The sequence below is a fragment of the Grammomys surdaster genome, unplaced genomic scaffold (genome assembly GCF_004785775.1).
Source record: "Grammomys surdaster isolate TR1022 unplaced genomic scaffold, NIH_TR_1.0 220, whole genome shotgun sequence".
In the NCBI taxonomy this organism is placed as follows: Eukaryota; Metazoa; Chordata; class Mammalia; order Rodentia; family Muridae; genus Grammomys; species Grammomys surdaster.
Genome location: NW_021604665.1, coordinates 15,935,917 through 15,961,504, shown reverse-complemented (window position 1 = coordinate 15,961,504; position 25,588 = coordinate 15,935,917). Strand labels below are relative to the sequence as shown.

The window sequence follows — 25,588 nt, the reverse complement described above, 5'->3', positions numbered from 1 at the left end:
TACTATGTTTAGGTAGGGGCCTTGAATTCCTGATCTTTCCAAGACTTTTATCATGAAGGGATGTTGAATTTTGTCAAATGCTTTCTCAGCATCTAGTGAGATAATCATATGTTTTTTTTCTTTAAGTTTGTTTATATAGTGGATTACATTGATGGATTTCCGAATATTGAACCATCCCTGCATTCCTGGGATAAAACCTACTTGATCATGATGGATGATTGTTTTGATGTGGTCTTGGATTCGGTTTGCTAGAATTTTATTGAGTATTTTTGCATCGATGTTCATAAGGGAGATTGGTCTGAAGTTCTCTTTCTTTGTCGGGTCCTTGTGGGGTTTGGGAATGAGTGTAATTGTAGCTTCATAGAACGAATTGGGTTAGTGTTCCTTCTGTCTCTATTTTGTGGAATAGTTTGAAGAGAATTGGTATTAGGTCTTCCTTGAAGGTCTGATAGAATTCAGCACTAAAACCATCTGGTCCTGGGCTTTTTTTAGTGGGGAGACTTTTAATGACTGCTGCTATTTCCTGAGGGGTTATGGGACTATTTAGATGGTTTATCTGCTCCTGGTTTAATTTTGGTACCTGGTATCTGTCTAGGAAATTGTCCATTTCATCCAGGTTTTCCAGTTTTGTTGAGTATAGGCCTTTGTAGTAGGATCTGATGATTTTTTTAATTTCTTCCGTTTCTGTTGTTATCTCTCCCTTTTCAGTTCTGATTTTATTAATTTGGATACTGTCTCTGTGCCCTCTGGTTAATCTGGCTAACGGTTTATCTATCTTGTTGATTTTCTCAAAGAACCAACTCCTGGTTTTATTGATATTTTGTATTGTTCTTTCAGTTTCTATTTGGTTGATTTCAGCCCTGAGTTTGATTATTTCCTGCCTTCTACTCCTCCTGGGTGTATTTGCTTCTTTTTGTTCTAGGGCTTTTAGTTGTGCAGTCAACTTGTTAGTGTGTGCTCTTTCCAGTTTCTTTTTGTAGGCACTTAGAGCTATGAGTTTTCCTCTTAGCACTGCCTTCATGGAGTCCCACAAGTTTTGGTATGATGTGTCCTCATTTTCATTGAAATCTAAAAAGTCTTTAATTTCTTTCTTTATTTCTTCCTTGACCAAGTCATCATTGAGTAGAGAGTTGTTCAGTTTCCATGTGCACATGGGTTTTCCATTGGTTTTGTCATTATTAAAGACCAGTCTTAGTCCGTGGTGATCTGATAAGATGCAAGGGATTATTTCAATCTTTTTGTATCTGTAGAGGCTTGTTTTGTGACCAATTATATGGTCTATTTTGGAGAAGGTACCATGAGGTGCTGAGAAAAAGGTATATTCTTTTGTTTTAGGATGAAATGTTCTATAGATGTCTGTTAAGTCCATTCGGTTCATAACTTCTGTTAATGTCAAAGTGTCTCGGTTTAGTTTCTGTTTCCATGATCTGTCCATTGCTGAGAGTGGGGTGTTGAAATCCCCCACTATTATTGTGTGAGGTGTAATGTGTGTTTTGAGCTTTAGTAAAGTTTCTTTTATGTATGTAGGTGCCCTTGCATTTGGGGCATAGATGTTCAGAATTGAGAGTTCACCTTGGTAGCTTTTTCCTTTGATGAGTATGAAGTGTCCTTCCTTATCTTTTTTGATTAATTTTGGATGGAAGTCGATTTTATTTGATATTAGAATGGCTACTCCAGCTTGTTTCTTGGGACCATTGGCTTGGAAAATTGTTTTCCACCCTTTTATTCTGAGGTAGTGTCTGTCTTTGTCACTGAGGTGTGTTTCTTGTATGCAGCAAAATTCTGGGTCTTGTTTGTGTATCCAGTCTGCTAGTCTGCGTCTTTTTATTGGGGAATTGAGACCATTGATGTTAAGAGATATTAAGGAAAAATGATTGTGGCTTCCTGTTATTTTTGTTATTAGAGGTAAAGTTATGTTTGTATAGTTATCTTCTTTTGGGGTTGTTGGAAGATTACTTCCTTGCTTTTTCTAGGTTGTAGTTTCCCTCCTTGTGTTGGCGTTTTCCATCCATTATCCTTTGAAGTGCTGGGTTTGTGGGAAGATATTGTGCAAATTTGGTTTTGTCATGGAATATCTTGGTTTCACCATCTATATTGATTGAGAGTTTTGCTGGGTATAGTAATCTGGGCTGGCAATTGTGTTCTCTTAGGGTCTGTATGATGTCCGTCCAGGCTCTTCTGGCTTTTATAGTCTCTGGTGAGAAGTCTGGTGTAATTCTTATAGGTCTGCCTTTATATGTTACTTGACCTTTTTCCCTTACTGCTTTTAGTATTTTTTCTTTGTTTTGTGCATCTGATGTTTTGATTATTATGTGACGGGAGGTATTTCTTTTCTGGTCTAGTCTATTTGGTGTTCTGTAGGCTTCTTGTATGTTTATGGGCATCTTGTTCTTTAGGTTAGGGAAATTTTCCTCAATGATTTTGTTGAAGATATTTACTGGCCCTTTAAGTTGGGAATCTTCATTCTCATCTATACCTATTATCCTTAGGTTTGGTCTTCTCATTGTGTCCTGGATTTCCTGGATGTTTTGAGTTAGGAGTTTTTTGCTTTTTTCATTTTCTTTGACAACTGTGTCAATATTTTCCACCGTATCTTCTGCATTTGAGATTCTCTCTTCTATCTCTTGTATTCAGTTGGTGATGCTTGCGTCTGTGACTCCTGATCTCTTTCTTAGGTTTTCTATCTCCATGGTTGTCTCCCTTTGAACTTTCTTTATTGTTTCTATTTCCAGTTTCAGATCCTGAATGTTTTTGTTTAATTCCTTCTTTGTGTTTTCTTGCATTTCTTTAAGGGATTTCTGTGATTCCTCTTTAAGGGCTTCTATCTGTTTACTTGTACTCTCCTGTATTTCTTTAAGGGAGTTACTTAATTCCTTCTTATAATCCTCTATCATCATCATGAGAAGTGATTTTAATTCTGAATCCTGCTTTTCAGGTGTGAAGGGGTGTTCAGGGCTTGCTATATTGGGAGAACTGGGCACTGATGATGCCAAGAAACTTTGGTTTCTGTTGCTTATGTTCTTGCGCTTGCCTTTCGCCATCTGGGTAACTCTAGTGGTACCTGCCCTCTCTGTGTAAGATTGGAATCTGTATTTCCAGTTATCTTGCTTATTGCAGAGCTCCTCGGAGTCCAGAGGTCTCTGTGGTCTTATGCCCCTAATCTCCCGGGTGGAAGAACTCCTGGGACTCAGGCCACCTCTTGGATCTGGTAATCCTTCTGTTCTGAGTGCAGTGGCTCCTCGGCTGCTCTGAGTGCAGTGGGTTCTCGATGACTCAGGATTCAGTTTCAGCTGCTCTGAGTGCAGTGGCTCCAGCTGCTCTGAGTGCAGTGGGTCCCTGATGACTCAGAATTCAGTTTCAGCTGCTCTGAGTGTAGTGGCTCCAGCTGCTCTGAGTGCTGTGGCTCCTGGATGACTCAGGATTCAGTTTCTCCACAGGACAGGAGTAGACTGACTCTGTGTCTGCTCCAGTCCCAGGGACCAGGCAGGGGCCGAAGGGAAGTGGAATTCCGGAGGGGCAGGGTTTGGGTAGCTGCTGTGCCCTGGATGTCCCTGGTTCCCAGATGTATTTCTGGGGCTTAGGGAGTGAGATGGAGTTCTTACCAGCTGCTCTGAGTGCAGTGGCTCCTGGATGACTCAGGATTCAGTTTCTCCACAGGACAGGAGCAGACCGACTCTGTGTCTGCTCCAGTCCAAGGGACCAGGCAGAGGCCGAAGGGAAGTGGAATTCCGGAGGGGCGGGGTTTGGGTAGCTGCTGTGCCCAGGATGTCCCTGGCTCCCAGATGTTTTTCTGGGGCTTAGGGAGTGAGATGGAGTTCTTACCAGCTCCTCTGAGTGCAGTGGCTCCTGGATGACTCAGGATTCAGTTTCTCCACAGGACAGGAGCAGACCGACTCTGTGTCTGCTCCAGTCCCAGGGACCAGGCAGAGGCCGAAGGGAAGTGGAATTCCGGAGGGGCGGGGTTTGGGTAGCTGCTGTGCCCTGGATGTCCCTGGCTCCCAGATGTATTTCTGGGGCTTAGGGAGTGAGATGGAGTTCTTACCAGCTGCTCTGAGTGCAGTGGCTCCTGGATGACTCAGGATTCAGTTTCTCCACAGGACAGGAGCAGACCTACTCTGTGTCTGCTCCAGTCCCAGGGACCAGGCAGGGGCCGAAGGCCTGACTTACAGCTTACTCTGACTTTTATCATTATATGTTTTTGTTTTCACTAAAAAGCCCCAATTGTGGCTGGGCATGCATACCTCCCAGCACTTGGAATGCAGAAGCAGGCAGATCTCTATGAATCTGAGGCGTCCTGGTCTAGATAGAGTGTTCCAGGCCAGCCAGATCTACCCTGGTGAGACCCAGGCTCAAAACAAGCAAATAACCAAACAAGTACTCCCCAGAATTATCTTGGTATAACTGATATTGATATACAATACATTGCATACATTTGAAGTACTCACTTTAGTTCAGTTTGGTAATCGTCCATGAAATAATCCCAGTGCCACCTTGTAACCTCTGTGTCTCATGCCTCACAAATTTGTGATCCTCGTTCTAGAAAGCACAGCTTATGTGGTATTGTTTTCAGTTCTAGATAAATGGAATTATATATTATGCATTCCATTTTGTCTTGCTTTTTTTCATAATGTCAGCCTTTTCTCTGTTTTACAAATGTTATTGGGCTCCCACCAGGTACCATTTTTGAAAGCTATAAAGGCCTGTTAGGAGGCTATTATAGTTGGTTCTGCTGACAAATGATGGTGGTTTGAACCAGGGAGGTTGCCATGAAGATGATGAGCTACCATTCATCAGAACTCTCCTTTGGACATAAAGCTAATTGGACTGCTTAGATGTAGGGATAAAAGAAAGGGAGGAATTCAGATTATCTCCCAGGATTGGGAGACATTTTGAGATAGTCACAGAATTGCTGTTTAAATATTTTTAAAAGCAAAGAATAGCTTCCCTTGTCCAATAAAAAATTATGAATTTCAGTTTTTCTCTCTGGTATTAGGATATGATTTGAATTAGACTAGTAGAAAGACCTTAGAATGAAGGTGAATATTTTTTGATTTTTTTTTCACTGTATATTGAAGTGACATTAACTCTGCTATCTTTGACCCACAGGTTTCTGTGTTGGTTTTAGTGATGTAGTGATGAAAAGATCAATTCAACCAGGTCTGATGCCATGATTGACTCAGATTGTAGTTTGTGGTGGTACTTCAGCTGTGGTAATTTTATTATAGTATAAAACAGTCTCTCTAGTCTACAAGGGTTATTAACATGCCATGAATTTTATTAGGACTTGGACAACTTCGCTTGGGAATGGAGCATTAGACAAACTAGATCAAGTGGTCTCTGTGGATTTGAATGTGAAGTTATACACTACCAGGCCTATTAAGTTCATGAGCACCTTTGGGAAATCTGAGTTAGTTGTAAATTAATAATATGAAGTAGTAACATCAGCATGACACAGGTCTCCTGTCATTTGTTTAATGCATCCTATGCATTATCTCCTTCAGTCCCCATATCTGTCCAGAGAAGCCAGGATGGTTATTATTTCTGTTTTTCAAAGGAGGAACCTGGGGGCATTGAGGGGTTGCATAACTAAGGCTCCTTCAGGAGCAGGATTTGAACCCAAGCTGATTGAGCCCATGTTTTTCATCCTGAGATAACATTTGAGGTGAAGCTTGAGTTTAATGAAAGCTGGACCCAGATGTGTTAGGCAGAGAGAATAAGTGTTCTCCCTTCTGGGAGGCTGATGAGAAGTGGTATCGGTGAGTAGGAAGAACACAGGGCTTCTAGGCTTCTGTTTGGGTCAGCTAAGCAGATATTTCATGAAGAGATCTATGAGGCCATTTCAAAGAGTCCTTGAAATTTTGAATAGTTTCATGATACCTCTTTTTATTTTATTTTTGATTCCTAGAGGCAAAAAAGCTCATATTGCAAGTATGCGTACATGATATGATATGGTGTGGCTGATAGCAAAGACATTATCTGATTTCAAACAACTTGCATCTTATTCTCCACTGCTTCTACCTTTTCTGTTAGGCTCTGATTTCCGTTATGACTGAAAAGATAAGACTGCCCTGGTTGTAAACTGCCTGATCTTTCTTGCCCAGCCCACACTCTGCCAATGGATTTGGGGCTGTCGGCCAGCATCTAAGTACCACTGGAGCGCTCATACATGCTCCATATTTGTGTATGTGACATCTGGAGTGTCAAGGCAGATCCTTTTCTTAGAGGCTCATTTGTTTATTTTTTTAAACTATTTGTACTTTGTTTTAAAATGTTTTTATTAGGATATATCAATTATACACAAGAATAGTTTTCATTATATTTTCATATACATATGGAATTACCATTTTCACCTCATTGCCTTCTTATTCTGATCCACATCCTCCCCATAACTAGTCCTCTGTGTGTGTGTGTGTGTGTGTGTGTGTGTGTGTGTGTGCGCGCGCATCCATCTGTCCATCCCAGTGAGTTTCATTAGGATTTCTTACTGAGTTATGGGTGAGGGGTTCTTTGGAGGATTGTGTTCACTTTCTAGAAACTGGTAATTATTTTCTGCTTTGAAGAATGCATTGTGCTCTATAGTGCAGGCTTGTTTATAGTGAGACGATCCTATACAGAAAAACACCACAATGAAAAATACATTTAAATGGTTGCAGAGATGGCTCAGAAGTTAAGAGCACTGGCTGCCCTTCCAGAGGTCCTGAGTTCAATTCCTAGCAACTAATGGTGGCTCACAACCATCTGTAATGGGAACCCGGTGCCCTTTTCTGGTGTCTCTGAAGACAGTGACAGCATATATACATATATAAAAAAATTAAATCCTTTTTTTTTAAAAAAAATACATTTAAGATTTCTAATGAACTGTCTCTGAGTGTATGCAGAAGACCCTTATTATACCAGAGAGTTTTAGGTTTTACTGCACTGAATCTGTTCCTCCAATTTTACTAACAGAGTTTGAGAAGGAACTCATGCTTGGCAGTTTTAGAGCCTCAGACTCCTGCCTCTTAACCTCTGTTTACTTTCTTCTTCAAGCAATATTACAAATACTTCTTTAATGACTCTGCTTGGTGGCATTTCAGATAACGTCACTTAAGTTTCTTGTTTTGAAAATGTTCATATATAAATGAAAACAGGGATCTCATTGTTCAGACTCAGTGGCTGTTAACTCTATCAATATGTTTCTTTCAGAGATGGGACCAACCATTAGTGAGTGTGTCTGTGTGTGCATCTACATGTATAAAATCAATTTATCACTGAGTTCTTTTTAATCATACCAAGTAGCTATAATGCGCTTTAAAATTTAAAATTTGATTCTGTCATACATATGCATATTGTATTATGAACTAGTGTTTTTCTTAGTGTAGTGTGGGTCCTTGACATCTCCCAGAATATAGCTGGAAAAGAAAGATGCATACCCAGTTGGGAAGAGCAAAGGAAACTGGCACTTCAGAGTGTCACCTGAAGTTCATGAAGACAGACTGAAGCTGCCAATCTCTCACTGCTTTCAATTCTGAAAGTGTGGATTCCTATAGACAGAACGTGTGCCCTTCATCCCTGAGCCCAGAGCACACGTGCCCTGAAGTCTGAGGCTGAAGGATGGATGGATGGTCTGAGGGAGGTAGCAGCAGCTATAGGCCAGCTTGGTCCCCTTATGTCAATGTTCTGATCATGGAAACACTACATCTCTTGTTGAGATGGTCCGAAGGAGGTAGCAGCAGCTATAGGCCAGCAGCTATAGCTATTGGTCTCCCTATATCAGTGTTCTGCTCATGGAAACACTACATCTCTTGTTGCTCTGTGTCCTCCAGGCCTCCCAGGAAATGTCTCTCATAGCTCACCTTAACTGCAAGCCAGAGGGAGCAGAATTCTGGGAATAAAGTTGAGTAGAACTGAGGCAACACATTGGAATGCTTCTCTGCTTTATAATTATCCAGTCTAGTTTGATCAAATTTAAACCTTTATATTATTTTAAAATAATATATTGTATTTTATGTATTACAATATATAATTATAAAATATTTCCAAGAGCTATGTGATTTTTACCTAAAAACTTCAGAATGTATCTAGAAAAGTTAGTAGAAGTTTTAAATAATACTTTTAATTCTTTGAGGAGAGGTGGGTCTTGAGAACTCTTCCTTGATCTGTTGTGGAATTTTGACTGGCTTGATGCTGTGAAACTGAGAGGATACGTGCAACAACCATGTCCTTCCCAGAAGTCAGCGCGTTGTAGCTCTCCCACTCACCTGCTGCCTCTCACTTCTTTCCAGCCGTCTTCTATGACATTTCTTGAGCCTTAGATGTTGGCAAGCTGATATAGATGACACATCCACAGAGTTATTCATCCTATGAACTTTGACCAGTTATGAGTCTTAGATAAGAATCTTCTCTGACCAAAAATGAGAACAACACAAATCCATTCGTATAAACATAAATATTTAGAAGACACTGTGACAGTGTGGCCACTTAGCAAAATAAAATCATATCAATAGGCTTCCCTTAAGAGCTATGGTCTTCTCAGTAATGGATTTTTGACCAGGTATAAAATTCTTCCTGTGGAGCTGGGCCCATATCCAATCAAAAAACAGTTGGCTACTTCTGTAACCATCATTCCACTGTTGGACTAATGGGTACATCTTGCCAGCATATCAATATTGTAGCATCTGCACTAGGTAGTGATGTTTCTTTCCCCCAGCCTTGATAGCACCTCTGTTACTGTGCAGGCTAGCCATCTAGGAGAGAGTTTACTGGTCAGTTTGAGGTTGCTTTTTCTATGTACTGCACTCAAAATGAGTGCTATCTTCAGCAATAGGCTCTTAATACCTAAAGATAGAGAAAACAAAACTGTCACTAACCCATTTATTTCTTTTGTTTGTATGTTTATGCATGGACACATCTGTGTGTTTTTGTGTGCACACATCTGTGTCCAAGTTTGTATCAGGAAGTCAGAACTCAGCCTGCACAAGTTAGTTTTCTCTTTTCATGTAGGTCTTGTGGCTAGAAATTAGATCATAAAACTTGTGACAAGCCCCTTAACTCCTGAGTCATCTTATCCACCCAAATCAGTACCTTTTTAAAGCTCTGCTGAACATGAGTTTTTAGGGTCACTATTTTAGACACTGAGTCCTCTTAGTAATTTTCCTGTCTTTTTCGGCAAAGTGGTAAGCATTTTAACCAGTTGCACCTAATTCTGTGTCTTGTTTTATAGCAAAAATAATCTCATATATAGTTGGTAGCTGAGCAGTTATCTAGGTTCAGGATTGTGTTGGCTATTGCAGTTGAATTACCTGCAGTGGTTGGTAGTGTTGCACCACCATGAAGACTGACATATTTTTCAGCTGCAACTTTAGGTCATTGGAGTAACAGAGAGGTAACTTATGTTTTCACCTCTTCCCATTGGTGAGTGACCCACTTCTTCTTACATGTATTTTGACAAAATTAATCTTATTATTCTAGCACATACTATGATAGTTGTGTTGAGAACTGAATTGGCATTAACAATGCCAGTCTGACAGAATGTGGAGAACATCCCAAAGCAGCAAATGCAGGGATTCCCAAGCAAAAAACTGTCTTAAGAGATGTGGTCATCATATGGGCAGATATGTAATTATATTTGCTTCATGTGAATTCTTGATCAATGCCTTACCCCTTTCCCATCTTTTTTTTATGTGTATGGATCGTTTGCTTGCATATGTTGGTGTACCATGTGCATGCAGTGTCCACAGAGGCTAGAAGAAGGCCCCTAGTCCCCTGAGATTGAGGTTACAGATAGTTATGAGCTGCCTTCTCAGTGCTGTGAATTGAACCTGGGTCCTTTGGAAGAGTAGCCAGTGCTTTTAACAGCTGAGCTGTCTCTCCAGCTCCAAGTGCCTTCCTTTTATACATCGGTAAGCTCACCCAGAGATTCTGATGTAATAGCTGTCTTGTTCTAGATGTTCCTGCAGAGCAAGCTGTGGTTTGAACCTTTCTTTTCACTGGTGGACTTTCCATTTTCAGCATGTCGATTATAATAGTAATATTATCAATGTATCTAAGTGTTTAGGGCCCTGGGTATACTCTGAACTTGCAAAGGAATTATGTAGAGTCAGGGACTGACAGTGTATAAAATACCTTGGAAGAAACCTGTCCTTCTATCCACCTTGACAAGACTGGCATTGATAGTGTGCTGCCCCTCTCTGAGGGTTGGGTGGTCTTTTACCTTTTGTTTTAATCAATAGTCTTTGACAAACATGTTTTTAGCTAGAAATGGGAAAATGCAGCCAGGAGGAGGATTGTGCCCGACTTCTTATTTTCAGTAAACAGAGCAGATGGCTGTGTGATTAGTTGTCTTTTTGAACAACAAAGGAAAAACAAATCATTCCCACCCCCACTCCCCAGCCCTGGCTTCTGGGAGTTTCTTGGCACTTTTTACATGCCTTTTGGAGAACACACTTGATGTTGAGGCTTTTATCTTGGCAGCTGAAGTGCCAGGATTTTCATCTCCATTGCCCTTTTATCAGAACTTCTTTCTAGAAGAAACAGACATACCTTTTGGCTGCTCTGTCTGCGTCTGTGTTCTCTTGTTCTCTGTACTGTTCCTTCTGGCCAGCATTTGGCTTCTCCAACTTCCTGCCTTTCTGGTTTCTAAGGGGAGCTAACGCAGAGTGCTTCAGAGCATTCACCCTGGAGCAAAGCCTGCGTGTGAATCTTCATTCTTCTGTTTCCTTCCTCCAAAGGGGCTATTGATGCTATAAGAATTAATACAAAATACTTAGAACAGTACCTTGTTCTGAACAGCACTATATCTGAAGTATTTTATTTTATTTTTAAAGAAAACAAGTGTTCTGTTTCTGAATTACATTGACAGTTACATGGTTCTGAAATGATATGAGGGAATCTTGGGTGAGGCACAGAGCAATTATTAGCCAGCAACAACATAACTCACTCTTGCTACTGAATGAATAAGTCGGTGATAATACGGGTAAATCTGAGTATCAGGACAATGAGGTGGGGGATGCTGCCAAGCCATTTATAGGCACGTAGGCAAAAAATGAAGTTGGGAGATTAGAGGTAGCTAGCTTCCTGTCATCATTGTCTTCATGCAAAGGCAGAGACTTGAGGTGGATTGTAGAAGATTGGACATTTAGGGTCATGGATATTCAGAAGGGTGTGAGAACAGGTACAGTCTCCAGGACAGAGATACATGGAGAGTCTGGGAAGCCACAGGATGACTGCTTCTGCGAAAATGGACTCCTTTCCATTCTGTGAGGAGCATTCATGTTGTCTAGACTAACAAATGACTTTTCTCTTCATCCACAGAAAGGCCCTACTTCTGGGAAAGACCGAGTGAAGAAGGGTGGATCCTACATGTGCCATAAGGTCAGTCAAACTCTGCTAGCTGTTCTTTTGGTCACAAATTCATTGTAACATACCGCCCCCAAATGTTCCCCTTGTTTTTGCTATTGTAAACCTCTTCACATCCAAATGAGAAAAAGACAGGAGAGTCTTAAACTTACTAAGAGTCACAGGGGATAGTAATGGGAGAAACACCCTGTGAATTGCATCCTCTAGATCAGCTGCTGACCCTTGCACTGCTGAGAGGCTTCTTTCTGTTGGCCTCTAAATGAGTCGGGCCATCTACCTCTTCCATGCCTAAGTCTAGGACCACACCCTTAATTTCAGATGTCTGTAAATTTCCGAGTTCTCTGTTGAGATTCAAGCTAAAGTTATAAATGGAGGGTGGTTTGTGGTTTACCAAAATGGAAGCACCCAGGTGTGTCGGGTGTAAACGTGCATTTTTGCTCTGTGAGCTGTGATTTCAGTGTCCAAACTGGCAATTCTTGGTTAGGCTGAGTGATCGGCACCTCACAAGTAACCTTCATAAGGAATTTGGAAATAGAACCTGACCTTTCTTTTTTTTTCTCTTTGAGTCATGCATTTTCCCTGCCTTGAGCACTCAGGGTCTGTCTTTTGGCTCTGTACTAAGAAGCATTTTGCAGTTTATCTTTACCAAGAATCTTTGCATGGTAACTGACTCAGTTTTAGAGACTTAAAACCATCTATAGCAGTTACCATAATTAAGTTACTAATTTGTAATAGAGACATTAGCAAACTTTAACTTTGCTCTAATACAGTAGCCCTCAAATTTTTATCTTGCTTCAGAATCATCATATGTATGAGATAATGCCTGGCTTTTCATGTCTGCCATCATCTGGTTAGATTTTTCTTCTCTATAACCTGGACATCAGGATGTTTTAAAGTTCTTCAAGTATTGAAAACATACAGCAAAGTTTGGTAATGGCCTCAAGAAACTCTAATGAGCATACATGGGTGAGTTTGTAGGTGTGTGTTTTCGACAATTTTCTTAATTTAGAATCTGGCCATGTGATTCAGGAGGGAAGTTCATTCAGTTCAACTCAGTTCTTGTTTCAAACCTACATTAAATGGGCATGATGGCACACACCTTTAACTTCATCCTTCAAGAGGCAGAGGTATATGGAGCTCTGTGAGTTCAAGGTCAGCCAGGGCTAGCCAGCCGTGAGACCTTATCTTAAAACACTGAAATTTTTTTAAAAAAGGAGAACATATCTACATTAATAATAAGATATAGATAAATTTAACCTTATGGAATAATAATTAATTAAGTAAAATTTTGAGTCAGGAGCTTGGTATGTTAGCCAAGCTAGTCTCCAACTCCCAAAATAAAGCATTCTTTCTGCCTGAAACCCCCAATAAATGGGAGATGGACATGTTCTACCTTGTGGGGCTCATGTCTCATTCTGTTTGTCTGCTTGTCTGTTTCTTTTTCTCTCTTTCCTTCTTTCCTTCTTTCTTTCTTTCTTTCTTTCTTTCTTTCTTTCTTTCTTTCTTTCTTTTTTTTTTAGACAAGTTCTCATTGTATATCTCTGGCTTGTCTGGAACATACAACATAGATCAGGCTGTCCTTGAATTCACAAAGATTCACATGCCTCTGCCCTCTAAGTGCTGAGATTAAAGGTATATGCCATCATGCCCAGTCCTCATGTCTCATAAGGAATAAAAAAGTTTTTGAAATTAAGTATTACACTACTGTAGTTGTTATATTTCATTCATATATTTCAGATTGAGGATATTCCAAGTTTTTAATCCTCAATGAAATAGATTTTGCTAGATGCTTTTTGTACATCTGTTGAAACGGTTTTCTTTTCCTTTTTAGTCAGTTAATACAGTATAATATGGTGATGTGTGATTGGTTTCCATTTTCTTCATTTTATCTGTTGTTTGTTTACTTATTTATTTTTGAGTCCATGTCTCACTATGTAGCCAAGACTAAGTTTGAATCCCTGTGGAACCCAGACTCTCACATCAGCACTGGCCATGTCCAGCTCGCTCTCACCTCTCTAGCCATCCCTGCACTCTTGCTGTCTGTTGCACCTAGTCATAACGTGTTTTATATATTTTTGGATTCAGTTTTCTAAAATGTTGAGAACTTTTGCATATAATTAATGAGTAGAACCTTTGTCGTTGTTTCTGTTGTTTGTGTGCTTTTGGTATGTTGTTGTGTTCATAAATTTAATTGTAAAATAATCTTAAATCTTAAGGTTGTTTTTAATCTTCATTTTTTTAAGAAGAGTTCATATAAAATTAACATCATTTCTTTCTGAAATGCTTGGTAGAATTCCCTACTAAAGGCCTTTGGACCTAGAGTGGTACATTTAGCCCATTTTTTTTCATTACTATAAGGAAAACCCAAAAAGAGTTTTTTTTTTTTTTTTTTTTAAAGAATCTTATTTTGGCTTATATTTTTAGGGATCCAAAGTTGAGGAACGTCACATAGTGCTTATATTCATGCTTGGTCCAGAGTTTTTCTAAGAGATCACATGAGAAGTGGTGGTGCTGGTGGTGTGTGTGTGTGTGTGTGTGTGTGTGTGTGTGTGTGTATGTATAGTATGGGTGTTGTGCTTGCATGTATGTTTGAATATCACTTGTATTCTCCATATCACTTTTATTCTAAGTGCCCATGGAGGCAAGAAGAGATCATTGGATCCCCTGGGATTCTAGTTACTACTAATAGTTGGGACCATGTGGTTTCTCAGAATCAAACCTGGGTCCTCTGGGAATAAGGGCTCTTAACTGCTGAGCCATCTCTCCAGGCCCGTCATTCCTAGTTCTTAACAGCCTGTCTAAGTTACAGCTTCAGGAAGGAGATGAGGACACAGAAAGCGAGGCTATGAGGTAGCACAGCAACCAGTTAAGAGCATAGGCTATCATTCCCTGATCTGCTGCTTACCTGGTGTGGCCTTAGGCACACCGTTATTGTCTCTTGGCCTCAGTTTTTCCTTGTGTATAAGTATGTGCCATTTATATCTTTCTCGTAGGGTTATTGAAAGAATGCAGAGTCAGTATATGCTCAGTTGATGGAGCAGTTCACATAAGTACTCAAGTATAGACTTTGGTTCTTGGTGTTGTTAGATTGATGCCTAACATTCCAATGTGCGATCTTCATTCCAGTCCACAGCACCAGGGCTACCCTCCTACTAGAATGACAAAGGGATCGCTCTAGTAGCATTTGAAAGAGCAATGGCAAGGCCTGGGTTCTGGTACAGGCTTCCCTAGAATGAGTCAATATGAGATAAAATTGTCTTAAAAATAGCCTTTATCTGAGAAACGTTTTTCTCTCATGAAAACCATATTTCTGTCCCACTTAAGTTGAAGGCCTGTAGGTCATTATCTTAAATGGATTGTTTCCTGAGCCAAGAGCATATCCTTAGCACAGATACTGAGATCACTTTTACAAAGTAATTAGCCACTCTGATGAAATTAGGCTGAAACAGGTCCCTCCTACTACTCCTGTTCTTAATTAATAGAATGACCCATTTTCCAGCCATCCAAAGACCTAACTTCCTTTAAGAACTACTTTTGATGCTGAGAATAGAGATTGAAAGATATAAAAAGCAACCAGAACACTCCTAACCAGGACATTTGCTCTCTAATTGTGTCTCATTAGTGGCCCATTATTGAAGTTTAAGACAACTACTTATTAATACATATTTTCTGAGTGAATGGATGTGTGTAAGTAGAATGATAGTAGTATGAATTGACTCTGCAAGTGTTGGACATGAGCTCTCAGCACTCGTGTGTGCGTGTGTGTGTGTGTGTGTGTGTGTGTGTACAAGGATCGAACCTAGTGACTACACACACTGCGGAAGTGCTTACCACTCATTTCCCCATCCCTTCTCTACATGTATGGTGAGACTTTCTGTTTGGGATTCCGATTTTCATAGTTGTCTAGTTAATGGAAGGCCTCGGGAACTGCTGTGACCCAGTAGTAAAACCTTTTGTAGTTGCTGAGTTTTTGAAAGTTTTTTGTTACATACATGTCATGAGTTTTATATACTTTAAAATCTATTTTTTCAACTTTGAATTATTTTGTATTATACTCAAGGTTTTCAGTTATGGTCATAGTAACAGTTTTGTGTATCAGCAGTCTTTTTCTAGTCTTGTGTCATCGATGCAGAACCCTTTTCAACACTGTTCTGAGCAGGCACTAAAACGTCATCATAGATAGTGCATCCTGCCTTTTGTAGCATGTAGAATAATCCATCCAAGGAAAACACACTCCTGTGCCTTATCACCAGGGCTGCCCTTCAGCTTGATGGTTTGTGTGACACATAACCCGTTCCCTACCATCCAGGTAGTTCAAGTGTACCCACAGCCGGAAGCTGGGAGAGGTGTCATCTTTTTCCAGCAGACAACCCAGGATCTCAGAGGCCTGATCTAAGCTGGACAGTGCTGCTCTTGTTTCCGTGAGGACGAGGTCAGCCAAGCCGAGGTTCAGTGACAGAGTTTGTGTCCTCAAAGCAAAGCTTTTGCAGTGCTTTCTCTACAGTGCTTGTTTTGTTTGTTTCTTAATGAGGGCTTTGTTTTGGTACGTTTCCATTTTTGTGGTGCAGGGATTGCTTGCTGACACTAGGCACGTGTCTGACAATGAGCTCAGTCTCCAAGCCAAGATGACTGTTCTTATGTACTTTTACGGACGGCTTTATTTTATCAGTGAGGACAGATTCTGGAAGGCTCTGCCTAAGGTTAAACAGCCACTGAGATTGGGATTTTTTTTTCCTTGCTGGTCAAAAGATTAGCAAAATGTTTATCACAATTTTCACTTGTATTGAGTCCAAACTCCTTGAACTGTGGACATGGTGATATGATTCCATTTATTTATCTGCTCACATGTCTTGCTTTCTAATTTTCTCTGGAATTCCAGTTTTCCAATTCTTTGGGGATCTCAGCTCCCTCTCAGAGAGTCTTTTCCAAACCAAAGCTCTAAAAAGTGGTCACTATTGCTTACGATGATCACTCCCTACTTTTCCTTTCTTCAGAGCCGACCACTGCTGGAAGCAGTCTTGAATGCTTCAGTCTGTTTGCAGTCTGACTCCTCCCTTTAAATGGCAGCTCTCTGATAACAGGTTCCTTGTCTGTCTGTTCTGATTGCATTCCTCATGCCTAAAATTGCAGCTGGTGTATATTACAAGCATTCATATATTTAGTATAACCTGGCTGTGATGTGATCAGGCTATGTATACTCTGGCTGTTGTTTTGCCCAGTTTTTTCCTTTTTTGTGCTTCTGATACCACTCTTTAGCCACTTAATCAGCCTGCCATCTTCCTTTATAAATTGCTGCTATTCAGAGTGTGCCACAGGGGTTGAGCAGGGACTAAAAGCTTGTTAGAAATGTATCTTGAGTACCACATGAGCACCATGAACGCAGCATGTCTGATGTCTAGGTGTATATTTGGACAACCTCTTCAGTTTGTCTGTTTATCTGTCTCTCTCCACCTCTCTCTCTCCCCCCTCTCTGTGTGTGCTTGTCTGTGTTTCTGTCTGTTTCCTGAGTATTAGTTACTTACCTTGTTGCTGTGATAAAATACATTGATTAAGGCAACCTAAGGACCAGTGACAAGACTGGGTGAAAGTACGTGCCAGGACTGATGACTGTCACTGGATCACTGGAGTATGCAGCACACACCCAGAATAAATAATTTAAAAGCTTATGAAGGAAAAGATTTATTTTGGTCAACAGTGCCACAATAGTCTACCATGACATGGAAGTCACAGTGCTTATGGCTTGAGGTAGCTGGTCACATCGTGTCACAGTCAGGAAATAGAGAGGGACAAACACTACGGTTCTTCTTTTTATGTAGTCTAGAACTGTAGCATAGGGAATGATGCCACCTATATTTAGGTTGTGTCTTGCACATTAGTTAACCTCATCAAAATAATCCCTCCTAGGCCTGGGCAAATGTTATTCTCTGGTGATTCTAGATCCTATCAAATTGATAGCATTAATCATCACACTACATTCTGAGAACCATGCCATAAGCATGTATGTATCACCTAGGCCTTCCCAGAGACACTGGCATTCTGCCAGAGACCCAGCTGACTAGCTTAGCTCAAGGCTGTTTATAAGTTTTTGATGCATACTTATTGTTTTCTCATCTGCCTGTGTCCTCCAACAAGCCAGGCCAGAACCATGCCTAGATCTGGTTCTAGACATATTCCTCTTGGTATATGCTGTCAGGAAATGGAATGCTTGGTTGTTTTCATCGTGTGTGGCCCCTTCATGGGATAAGACTGCCAGAGTCTTCAGTGTGCCTACCCTTGAGCTTGACCTTTGCTGCCATGTGTAATTCTCTGTATATGTGTGGTTTCATAGAGGCTCTGAGTTTGATTCTAGAAATATCTGCGTTCTGTCATTTCTCAGCAGTCTAGTTCCTGTGCTGATGATTCTGCTGTGTCTCCTCACACTTCTTGCCAGACATTTGAGAGCTTCTGTTCATCACCTTATTATTTCAAGCACATTCAGAATTCATCTTCTGCCTGTCTACCTGAGCATTGGTAATTCTGTTCCTCACTCTCCACAAGGAAAATTGGTTGCTATTGTTTTATTATCGATAGAAGATAGCACATTATGTCTTCCTTTTTAAAAAAAAAAAAATGGGGAAAATACACCAGAGAATTTCCATGTCAGCCTCAGAGATAATTTTTATGGAGATTAGAAGCTTCTGACTTTTTGTGAGAGAAAAGAAATAATAGGAATAAAAAAATGTCTTGCATGCTGACCTATTTTTTCCCTTCCCACACATTATCTCTTCTGTGTGAGTTCCCAACTACTTCTACATGATTCTTTTTGAAATGTCTTTTTCCAGCTGGCAGCAGTTGGTTCAATGGGCCAACTCTTGACTTATGCTCATGGCTTCTAGGGTGACTAGTTTGTTTTTATTTCGTGCTATTTTGAACTGGAGAATGAACTTCATAAAAGTTCCATGAATGGTTGTTTTCTTGCAGCTTTCAAAATTCTGTGTCAAATAGTCCATGGCCACAGATACATGTCCTGAATGTTTGTGTGAGTGTATGTAAGTAGGCTGTGTGTTGGTGGTAGGAAAGATGACGTGAGATGAATGGTACCCTTTGCTCTAGGAGTCTAGACTCTTGCTAAGAAAGGAAGCACACTACAGTTTGTCCAAAGTGGAATCCTGCTTTCTTCACCCTTTTGTAACTTGTTTGATTTGCCTAGACTCTTACAATAAAAGAAATACCAGATAAAAGTGCCCACTACCATGATGAATATGTCCTAGGAAATCAAGGCCCATGTTTGTGTGAGCATTTATTCTATGCTTTTTCACAATTAGACAGAATGAAATAAGCAACCCCAACACATATAGTTTTATTATTACTGTGATTTAAAATCCTGAGGTATTGAGAAGAAAGTAGTTTTCCAACAGCTTTTCTTATATTTTAAGTTCCTATGTTGACTCTTAAAATTTTGCCAGTGTGTTTAATATATTCCATGATATTTGATGCTGTTATTAATCTTTTTGGTGCAATTTACATCTATTGTTATAATGTCAAAAATTGATATAATACACCCAAAATTAGAAGCTTTGCATTCAAGAATAATGATTTTGAGTATGTGCATGTTGTAATCTCATGGGTCTTTTGGTCCTTTTAAGCATATGATTATATAGGTTAGATCAAACTACATACACACACATACATAAACATGTTTCTTAGTTTGTAATGGCTGACTACACAATCACATGGGTAACTATAGGAGGTTACTGTTTGCTTTTTTGGGTGTTGTAAGTAGTGGTGGCCTTTCTCTTGTATGTAGGTGGTATTTGTAAGGTAAACAATGCTGGCTAGCTGACTCTTGAATGTGCTGCCTTTTGCCAAGCTGAATATCTTAAGAAGGCAGTTGAGGGGCAGCTCTGCTTTCAGGTAGCTCCGAGTTTGCTGTCCCAGGTATTTTTGTGAAGCTGTATCTAACCTAAGCCTTAAGTCAAGGGTTCCAGGATCTCTTATGGCTTGTTATCTCTTATAGTCCTATTGCTATAGGTACCGCTGTGCAGCTCGAAGCCAGAACACACCAGATAGCTCTGCATCCAACCTGGGATTTCGTTGTGCAGCAAACCACCTGCCCACTGCAGACTGACAGACAAAAGGAGCCCTTCCAGGTCCAAGAAGTTGTTTCTTACTTGTGGCTGGCCTTTCCCTGGAGATCTGAACTGATCTTGTGTAAAATATTCCCACCTGAGGAGAGTTACATGTCCACCCAGTGGCCAAAGGAACTGTCTCGTGTGACCAAATTGCTGACGTGTGTCAGTGCTTGTGCTTTATTGTGTGGTGTATCTTTGGGGATCATCGCCATGTTTTACTTTGAGAGCCTTTTGAAGAGGAGAGAGCTGAGAACCATGAAGTCCTGGCCAGACTCTGCCACACGGTCAGACCCTGGAGTCCAGCACCTTGTCTCCCTGGGCCTGAGTCTCCTCAGGAAATGAGGGGTGGACGACATGGTCTCTGAGGCTCTCTCCGACTTGCAGATTCTATTCACATTAGCAGAGTGTATTGTGATTGCATAGTGAGAATTTATGACAGATTATTTTTTAGCTATTTTTTTGCCATATGTGAATCTTGAGTAATACTGATCATATAAGGTGAGAGTTCTCTTATGTATTATTTTCAGAGAAGGGTGGGGTTCGAGTCTTTTATATTCATACTGCACTTTGTTCTTTCAAGGAAATCAGTGTCTTTAACATTGTTGTGACAAATCCCATTGGGACAGTGAGGGGACACTCAAGTTTGGAGATCTGAACACCCAGGAATGCCTGTGGAGTGACTCTATTGTCCTTTTTCTTTTGACATTAAGTGCCTTTGGCTCAGAGGGACAATTTGAAGCCTTGTTTTTCCCTTTGCCCTCCAAGCCTTCAAAGAATGTGAAATGTGTACTAATTAGGAAAACCATTGAATTCTAGGTACATGGATATTGCGGTTTGGTCTGATGTTATGTATTGTAATGCTGAATCCTGTACCTGAAGGTCTAGGCCTGTGAGTGAATTCTCACATTTACAAGCTTTTTTTGTGCAAACCTTGTTCCTTAATTTAAAACTGTTGGTTAAATAAAATTGGCTACAGCCAATTACTGGAGGGATTAGAGGTAGGTAGGTTTCCAGTTACCTGGTTGGGGGTGGAAAGAGAGGAGAGAGGAGAGACCAAGGAGAGAAGGAGGAAGGAGAGGATAGGTGGAGCTGCCATGAAGGGAGATGGGCAAGTATCTAGGAGAAACTGCAAGTATCTGGGGAACCGTGCAGGGGAGGCAGCAAGGCCAGCAGTTAGAAAAGTAGATTAGGGATTACCCCCAGTAATTGTCAAAGCCACATAAAATAACCATAGTCTGAGTCTCATTTATTTGTAAACCAGTTGGGGATAGACTTATATTGATACCACACGGGAGAAAAAGAACCAGGGCCTTGAATAGACTACATTCAGGGTATCTGGTGTATTATACCAGAGAGATGAGAAATTTTGTTGATTTTGCGATATCAGATGCTTTGAATCATGCACTATGTCAAATAAACTAGTACCTCTCAAGTCAGACTTCATGTCTTCATTCCTTGCAGAGACTCGCTCATTCCTTCCTTTGTGTTTTTCTTCAAAAACATCATTTTGTGCTGCTCCTGTGTTTTGTTCCCCAGAAAGAAGCTAGTTGATAACTTTGATATATGGGTAGTTTGTAGCAGTTTTTATTCTATAAAGCAAGGCCATTCTGCCAAGAATCCTGTTATACCCTTGCTACTTCTTGCCACAATACATGATACAAAGTCAAGGGCATTGCCTTGGTGAACAGATGCTTCCGATGCCAGGAAAGCACTTTGTTCAGAGTAAAGGCTTTCAATTCAAGATTGCTGTTGCTAGCATCCACCCAGGTTTCCAGAGTCCCGAGTCCTTGAGCCATTTTTAGCAAAGCTCATCTTCATGTTAGTTGCTCACAATGTCAGTCAAGTAACATCGGAAGTGACCAGTCAACACTGGGTTGCTACTGTTACCATTTTACTTTAAAAAGTATATTCCCATGTGAGCACATGTGTACTTGTGCCATGCACAAAGGTTGGAAGACAACTCATGAGAGTCTGTCTTCTTCCACACTGTGGGTCCCAGAAATTAAACTCTAGTCCTCAGGGTTGGTGGCAAACACCTATAGTCTCAGAATCATCTTATCGGCTCTTGTTTTGTAGAGGGATCTGTAGCCTAGGTCGATCTGAAATTCCCTAGGTTGACCTTGAACTTTTTGTCCAGCCTCAGTCCCCTAAGTACTGGGGTTATTGTCATGTCCCACCGTGTCTGACAGTGTCTGTGTCTGTGTACAACTTCTTTATAAAGTAGTCATGTGGCTTGTATATATAGACACATTTATGATCACTTTGGGAATATAAACCATTTCTCTAAAAGTTTCTGTGTGATGATTAATCCCACTCAAAAATAACAAACAGACAAAGCTTATGTAGGAAACAAGGTTTTTATTTTTAACGTCACCATTCCTCCCGTACAGTTTCTGTTTTTACTTATTAGCTCCCACCTGTGTGTGAGTGCACTCACCACCTGTATGTGTTTTACATCATTAAATTATAGTGCATATATTTTACTCTTTCTCTGTTGATTAATGTTATGTATCATAAACATTCTTGAGTGGTTTTGGGCATCCTTAGAACTTCATTCATTCTTAGCAGCTCCTAGCATGTCCTAGGATGTAAGAACCACATATGTAGGTTACCACAACATACTCTCCTAATATTACAGACTGACATATGAGCAGGCAGACAGAACATAATAATAACAGTTTTGTATTTCAGTACCATAAATGTGTCTCTGGATATGTTACTTGCTTGTCTTGTCCTTGGACCTGCTGATGCTGGGCCTGTGGTGAGGTACATCATGGCAGCCAAAGCATGTGGAAGAGGAGGCTGCTTACATCACGGAGGACAGAAAGCAGAACGAGATGAGACCCCAGGTATAACCTTTGCAGAAACACCTCTTCTGAACTAATTCCTTCAGCTAAGTCCCACCTCCAAAAATTTCTGCAATTTTTCACAAATAGAACCACAAACTGGGGGCTGTTTAACACATGTGCCTGGGTAGGGCAATCAAACCATTAAGACTGAAGGTCTTTATCTACTACAAAACTGTACACACACACACACACACACACACACACACACGAAAAAATTCTCAGATAGAAGCAGACTACTTAGGAAACTTTCACAGCAGCACTTGTAAAGTAGGTGTCTTAAGGAAACCAGGACCCTAATGGAGTCCCTACTGCCATCTGTAAGGAGAGTTAGAACTATTCATGCCCTTGTCCCTGTATCCCCTTACACTCTCCCTTTAGGATCCGAACCCTTAAACTCTTGTGCTTCTAATGGAGACCATTTCCATCAAAAGTCAAACCTGGATTCAGGGACTAGACTCCTCCTCAGTTGTTTTTTATGAAGCAGTGTCTTTGCAGTTTCTTAGTTGCATTTTCTGCTCCCAGGAGAGCTTAACATAATAGGAAATGGAACAGTTTCCTAAGCTTCTAACTTAACCACTCTTGCATTAAGGAAGGGCATCCCCAAAGGAGTTTTAGTTGTTTTATTTTTATTTTCTGAAGATCTTCCTAAATTGATTGCAAGGAAGTTTGTGCTTGCTTATTTCAAAATTTGTTGCAACTCCTACAGAGCCCAATACAACTCACCACCCTATATTTCCTGCTTGTTAGTCACTTTGTCATTTTGCATTAAATAAGTTCTATGGCAGACAGATTGTCAGGGGGACCAGTTTCAGTATGGAAAAGCAGCTTGTTTATATCTAGTGTCTCCTTCAGTTGCCCTTATTTTAGGTTGCCTTCTAACAGTTTTTGTTTCTTGTCTCCATTGGTGCATAGAAGGAATTTGGAGTATGTTTTTCAGTCTGTTTTGGCCTCATTTTCCTGATACTCATGCTTTATTTGAAGAGTGTGTTGTATATATTAGTTGAGTGGGAAGTAGGCATTTCTTCTTTCTGAAGGCCTTAGAAAACATGATTAGAAGGGACCCAGAGTTGGCAGGTGATGGGGGTGGCAACCAAGAGTGACACTTCCTTCTTGTAGAATATTGAATTGCAAATCTGTTGCAAACTTCACAAGGCTCAGCCTATAGTTTAAAGGGAACACAACTCAATGCAGATTTCTTTTCCCCTCCATCTTCCCACCTCTTTTGGACAAAACATTTCAGTTGTCTGTTGCTTTTCAGGAAAAGAGTAAAATGAAAGGTACTGTTTATCTCAGTAGGTGTTGATTAGGGCACGGGTGTGGGAACATGGTGGTTTCAAAATAGTGTGAGAGTGGGTCACTTCTGTTTCCATGTCTTCCCTGATAACTGAATGTTGACATAAAATAGAATAATGGCCTTCAACCATGGGAATCACAGCGTTCTCACTTGTCTGGTGATCAGCTTTACTAAAGACATCATCTTTATCTGCAGTTTTCCAGTAGCACTTAGAATTTTTTCCATGAAGTTAAATCTATGGCTGACATAGAACAGGGGAATTTTTGGAAACAAACATCATTTGCTTTCTGTCTCAAAACTTCAGGACTTTTATAAGAGGCACTATAGAGGTGTTTTTATTTCATTGATTTTTTTTTTCATTTTGAAATGATGCTATAAGTACATCTTTTTCTCCTCTTCCTCCTTTCCGTGGACAATTATCTTAGCACAAAAGGATTAATCCATAGGCTAGTTATCAGGAAAAGGAAGTATAGTGGGAGTAGGGGTGGGTGAGGCACCCAGAACAACAGCAAACCTGAAGTGCCACAGGTGGAGCAAGCTGTGTGTGAGGCCCATTTTAAGAGGCTGAGAGTGCAGGCTGGCACTGCTAAATTGTTAGGAAAGAGCTAGATATTTGCATTTAAAATAACATTTCTTACTACCTTTTATGCTTGTATGTGTTTATGTGCTACCACACACATGGAGGTCATGTGTGCAAATCTTCTGTCCTGTATGTCCTGGTACTCAAACTCAGGTAGTAACGGTTAGCAGCAAGCACCTGCACTTGCTGATCCCTTCACTTCCCTCCTGTTGTGTGGCCTAAAAGCCCTACATTTCCACATATCCTCTTACCCTGAGTCCTGAGGTTATAGGTCTGTGTCATGCTCTTTCAGAAGATCTAGGTTCAGTTCCTGGCACCTACATGGTAACTCTCAGCCACCTGTAACTCCAGTTCCAGAGGATCTGACATCTGTGGACGATAGGCATTCTCATGATGCAGACACACAGGTAGGTAAAACACTATACACGTTACAAAATCAAGTAAATCTGAAGAATGGGTAAAAGGTACACTGAAAAATTCATTTTATGGAGTGCAGTATACATGGGAAGAATGACTGATCCTCAAATAGTACTCAAAGAGTATGTGAGAGAAAGGGCAGCAGCTTGCCTAGGGGTCTCATTTTGCCCAGAAGTCCCTTGGAAAGCTCCATGCCTCCTTCCCCACCCCATCACACCTAGAATGAGTTCACAGAATTGTGTGCTCAGTAGACACACTGACAGTACATTTTCATTCCCTTTGCCCTTCATCACTAAGTTTTCCGGTTAATACCAGGTAGTACCACAAATGTCAGGTTCCTGACCAATGGCTTCATTTTTAGCGGTTGAAACTTGCTTCTTGTAATACAAAGTCCCCAGAACAGACCTTAGTTCCACAGGTTTGTCAGAATCTGGCCTTTGGTGTTTCTCATTCTTAAAACACCATGGAAATTATTAACTCTGAGAACCTGGGATGAAACCTTGGCAGCTAGCCAGAGCTCCCTTTTCCCACTGTTGTGTTTAGATCAGTAGAGCCAGAGTTTAATTAATTTTTTTGATTAAGCAAAATCATTACAGATGATATTTAGGTAGGCTGTGAGGTAAGAAACACTGGATTTTGAAACTTGCCTTATTTGAGTTCAGAAGGTTCAAGGGATTAAAACCAAGGGATCAAAATGGCCAGCTTCAGATTCTAACCTGTCCCCGAATGGTCACTGACCCCAAAACCTTCATCACAAAAAGGCTGGTTCATTGGGTCTTTGGAATTTCAGAATAATTGAAGGTCAGATAGAATTGCTCTCCTGGCGTGAATCTAGGCCCTGTTTGACAGACTCTGTGCTTTATCTGCTGAAGGGAATGGAAGCTATCAGAGTGACTTCTATCATGTCAGTTTGGCACCTCAGCAAAGTGCTATTTGAAGCTCAGAATCAGCCTAGGAGAAAACTGAAACTAGCTAACGGCTGCCAGAGCCAAAGAGGTGA

The 25,588-nt window shown here is 40.6% G+C and overlaps 1 protein-coding gene across 1 annotated transcript in view; it reads left to right on the top strand.

The window, feature by feature from the left end:
- The window catches only part of Sumf1 (sulfatase modifying factor 1), an 80,718-nt gene extending 59,832 nt beyond the window's left edge, over positions 1-20,886 (top strand). The window contains exons 8-9 of the mRNA XM_028773064.1: positions 11,293-11,352; positions 19,334-20,886. Coding sequence (XP_028628897.1) covers positions 11,293-11,352; positions 19,334-19,444 — 171 coding nt within the window. The 3' untranslated portion in view covers positions 19,445-20,886. The remainder of the gene's footprint in view (positions 1-11,292; positions 11,353-19,333) is intronic.
- The last annotated feature ends 4,702 nt before the right edge of the window (positions 20,887-25,588 follow it).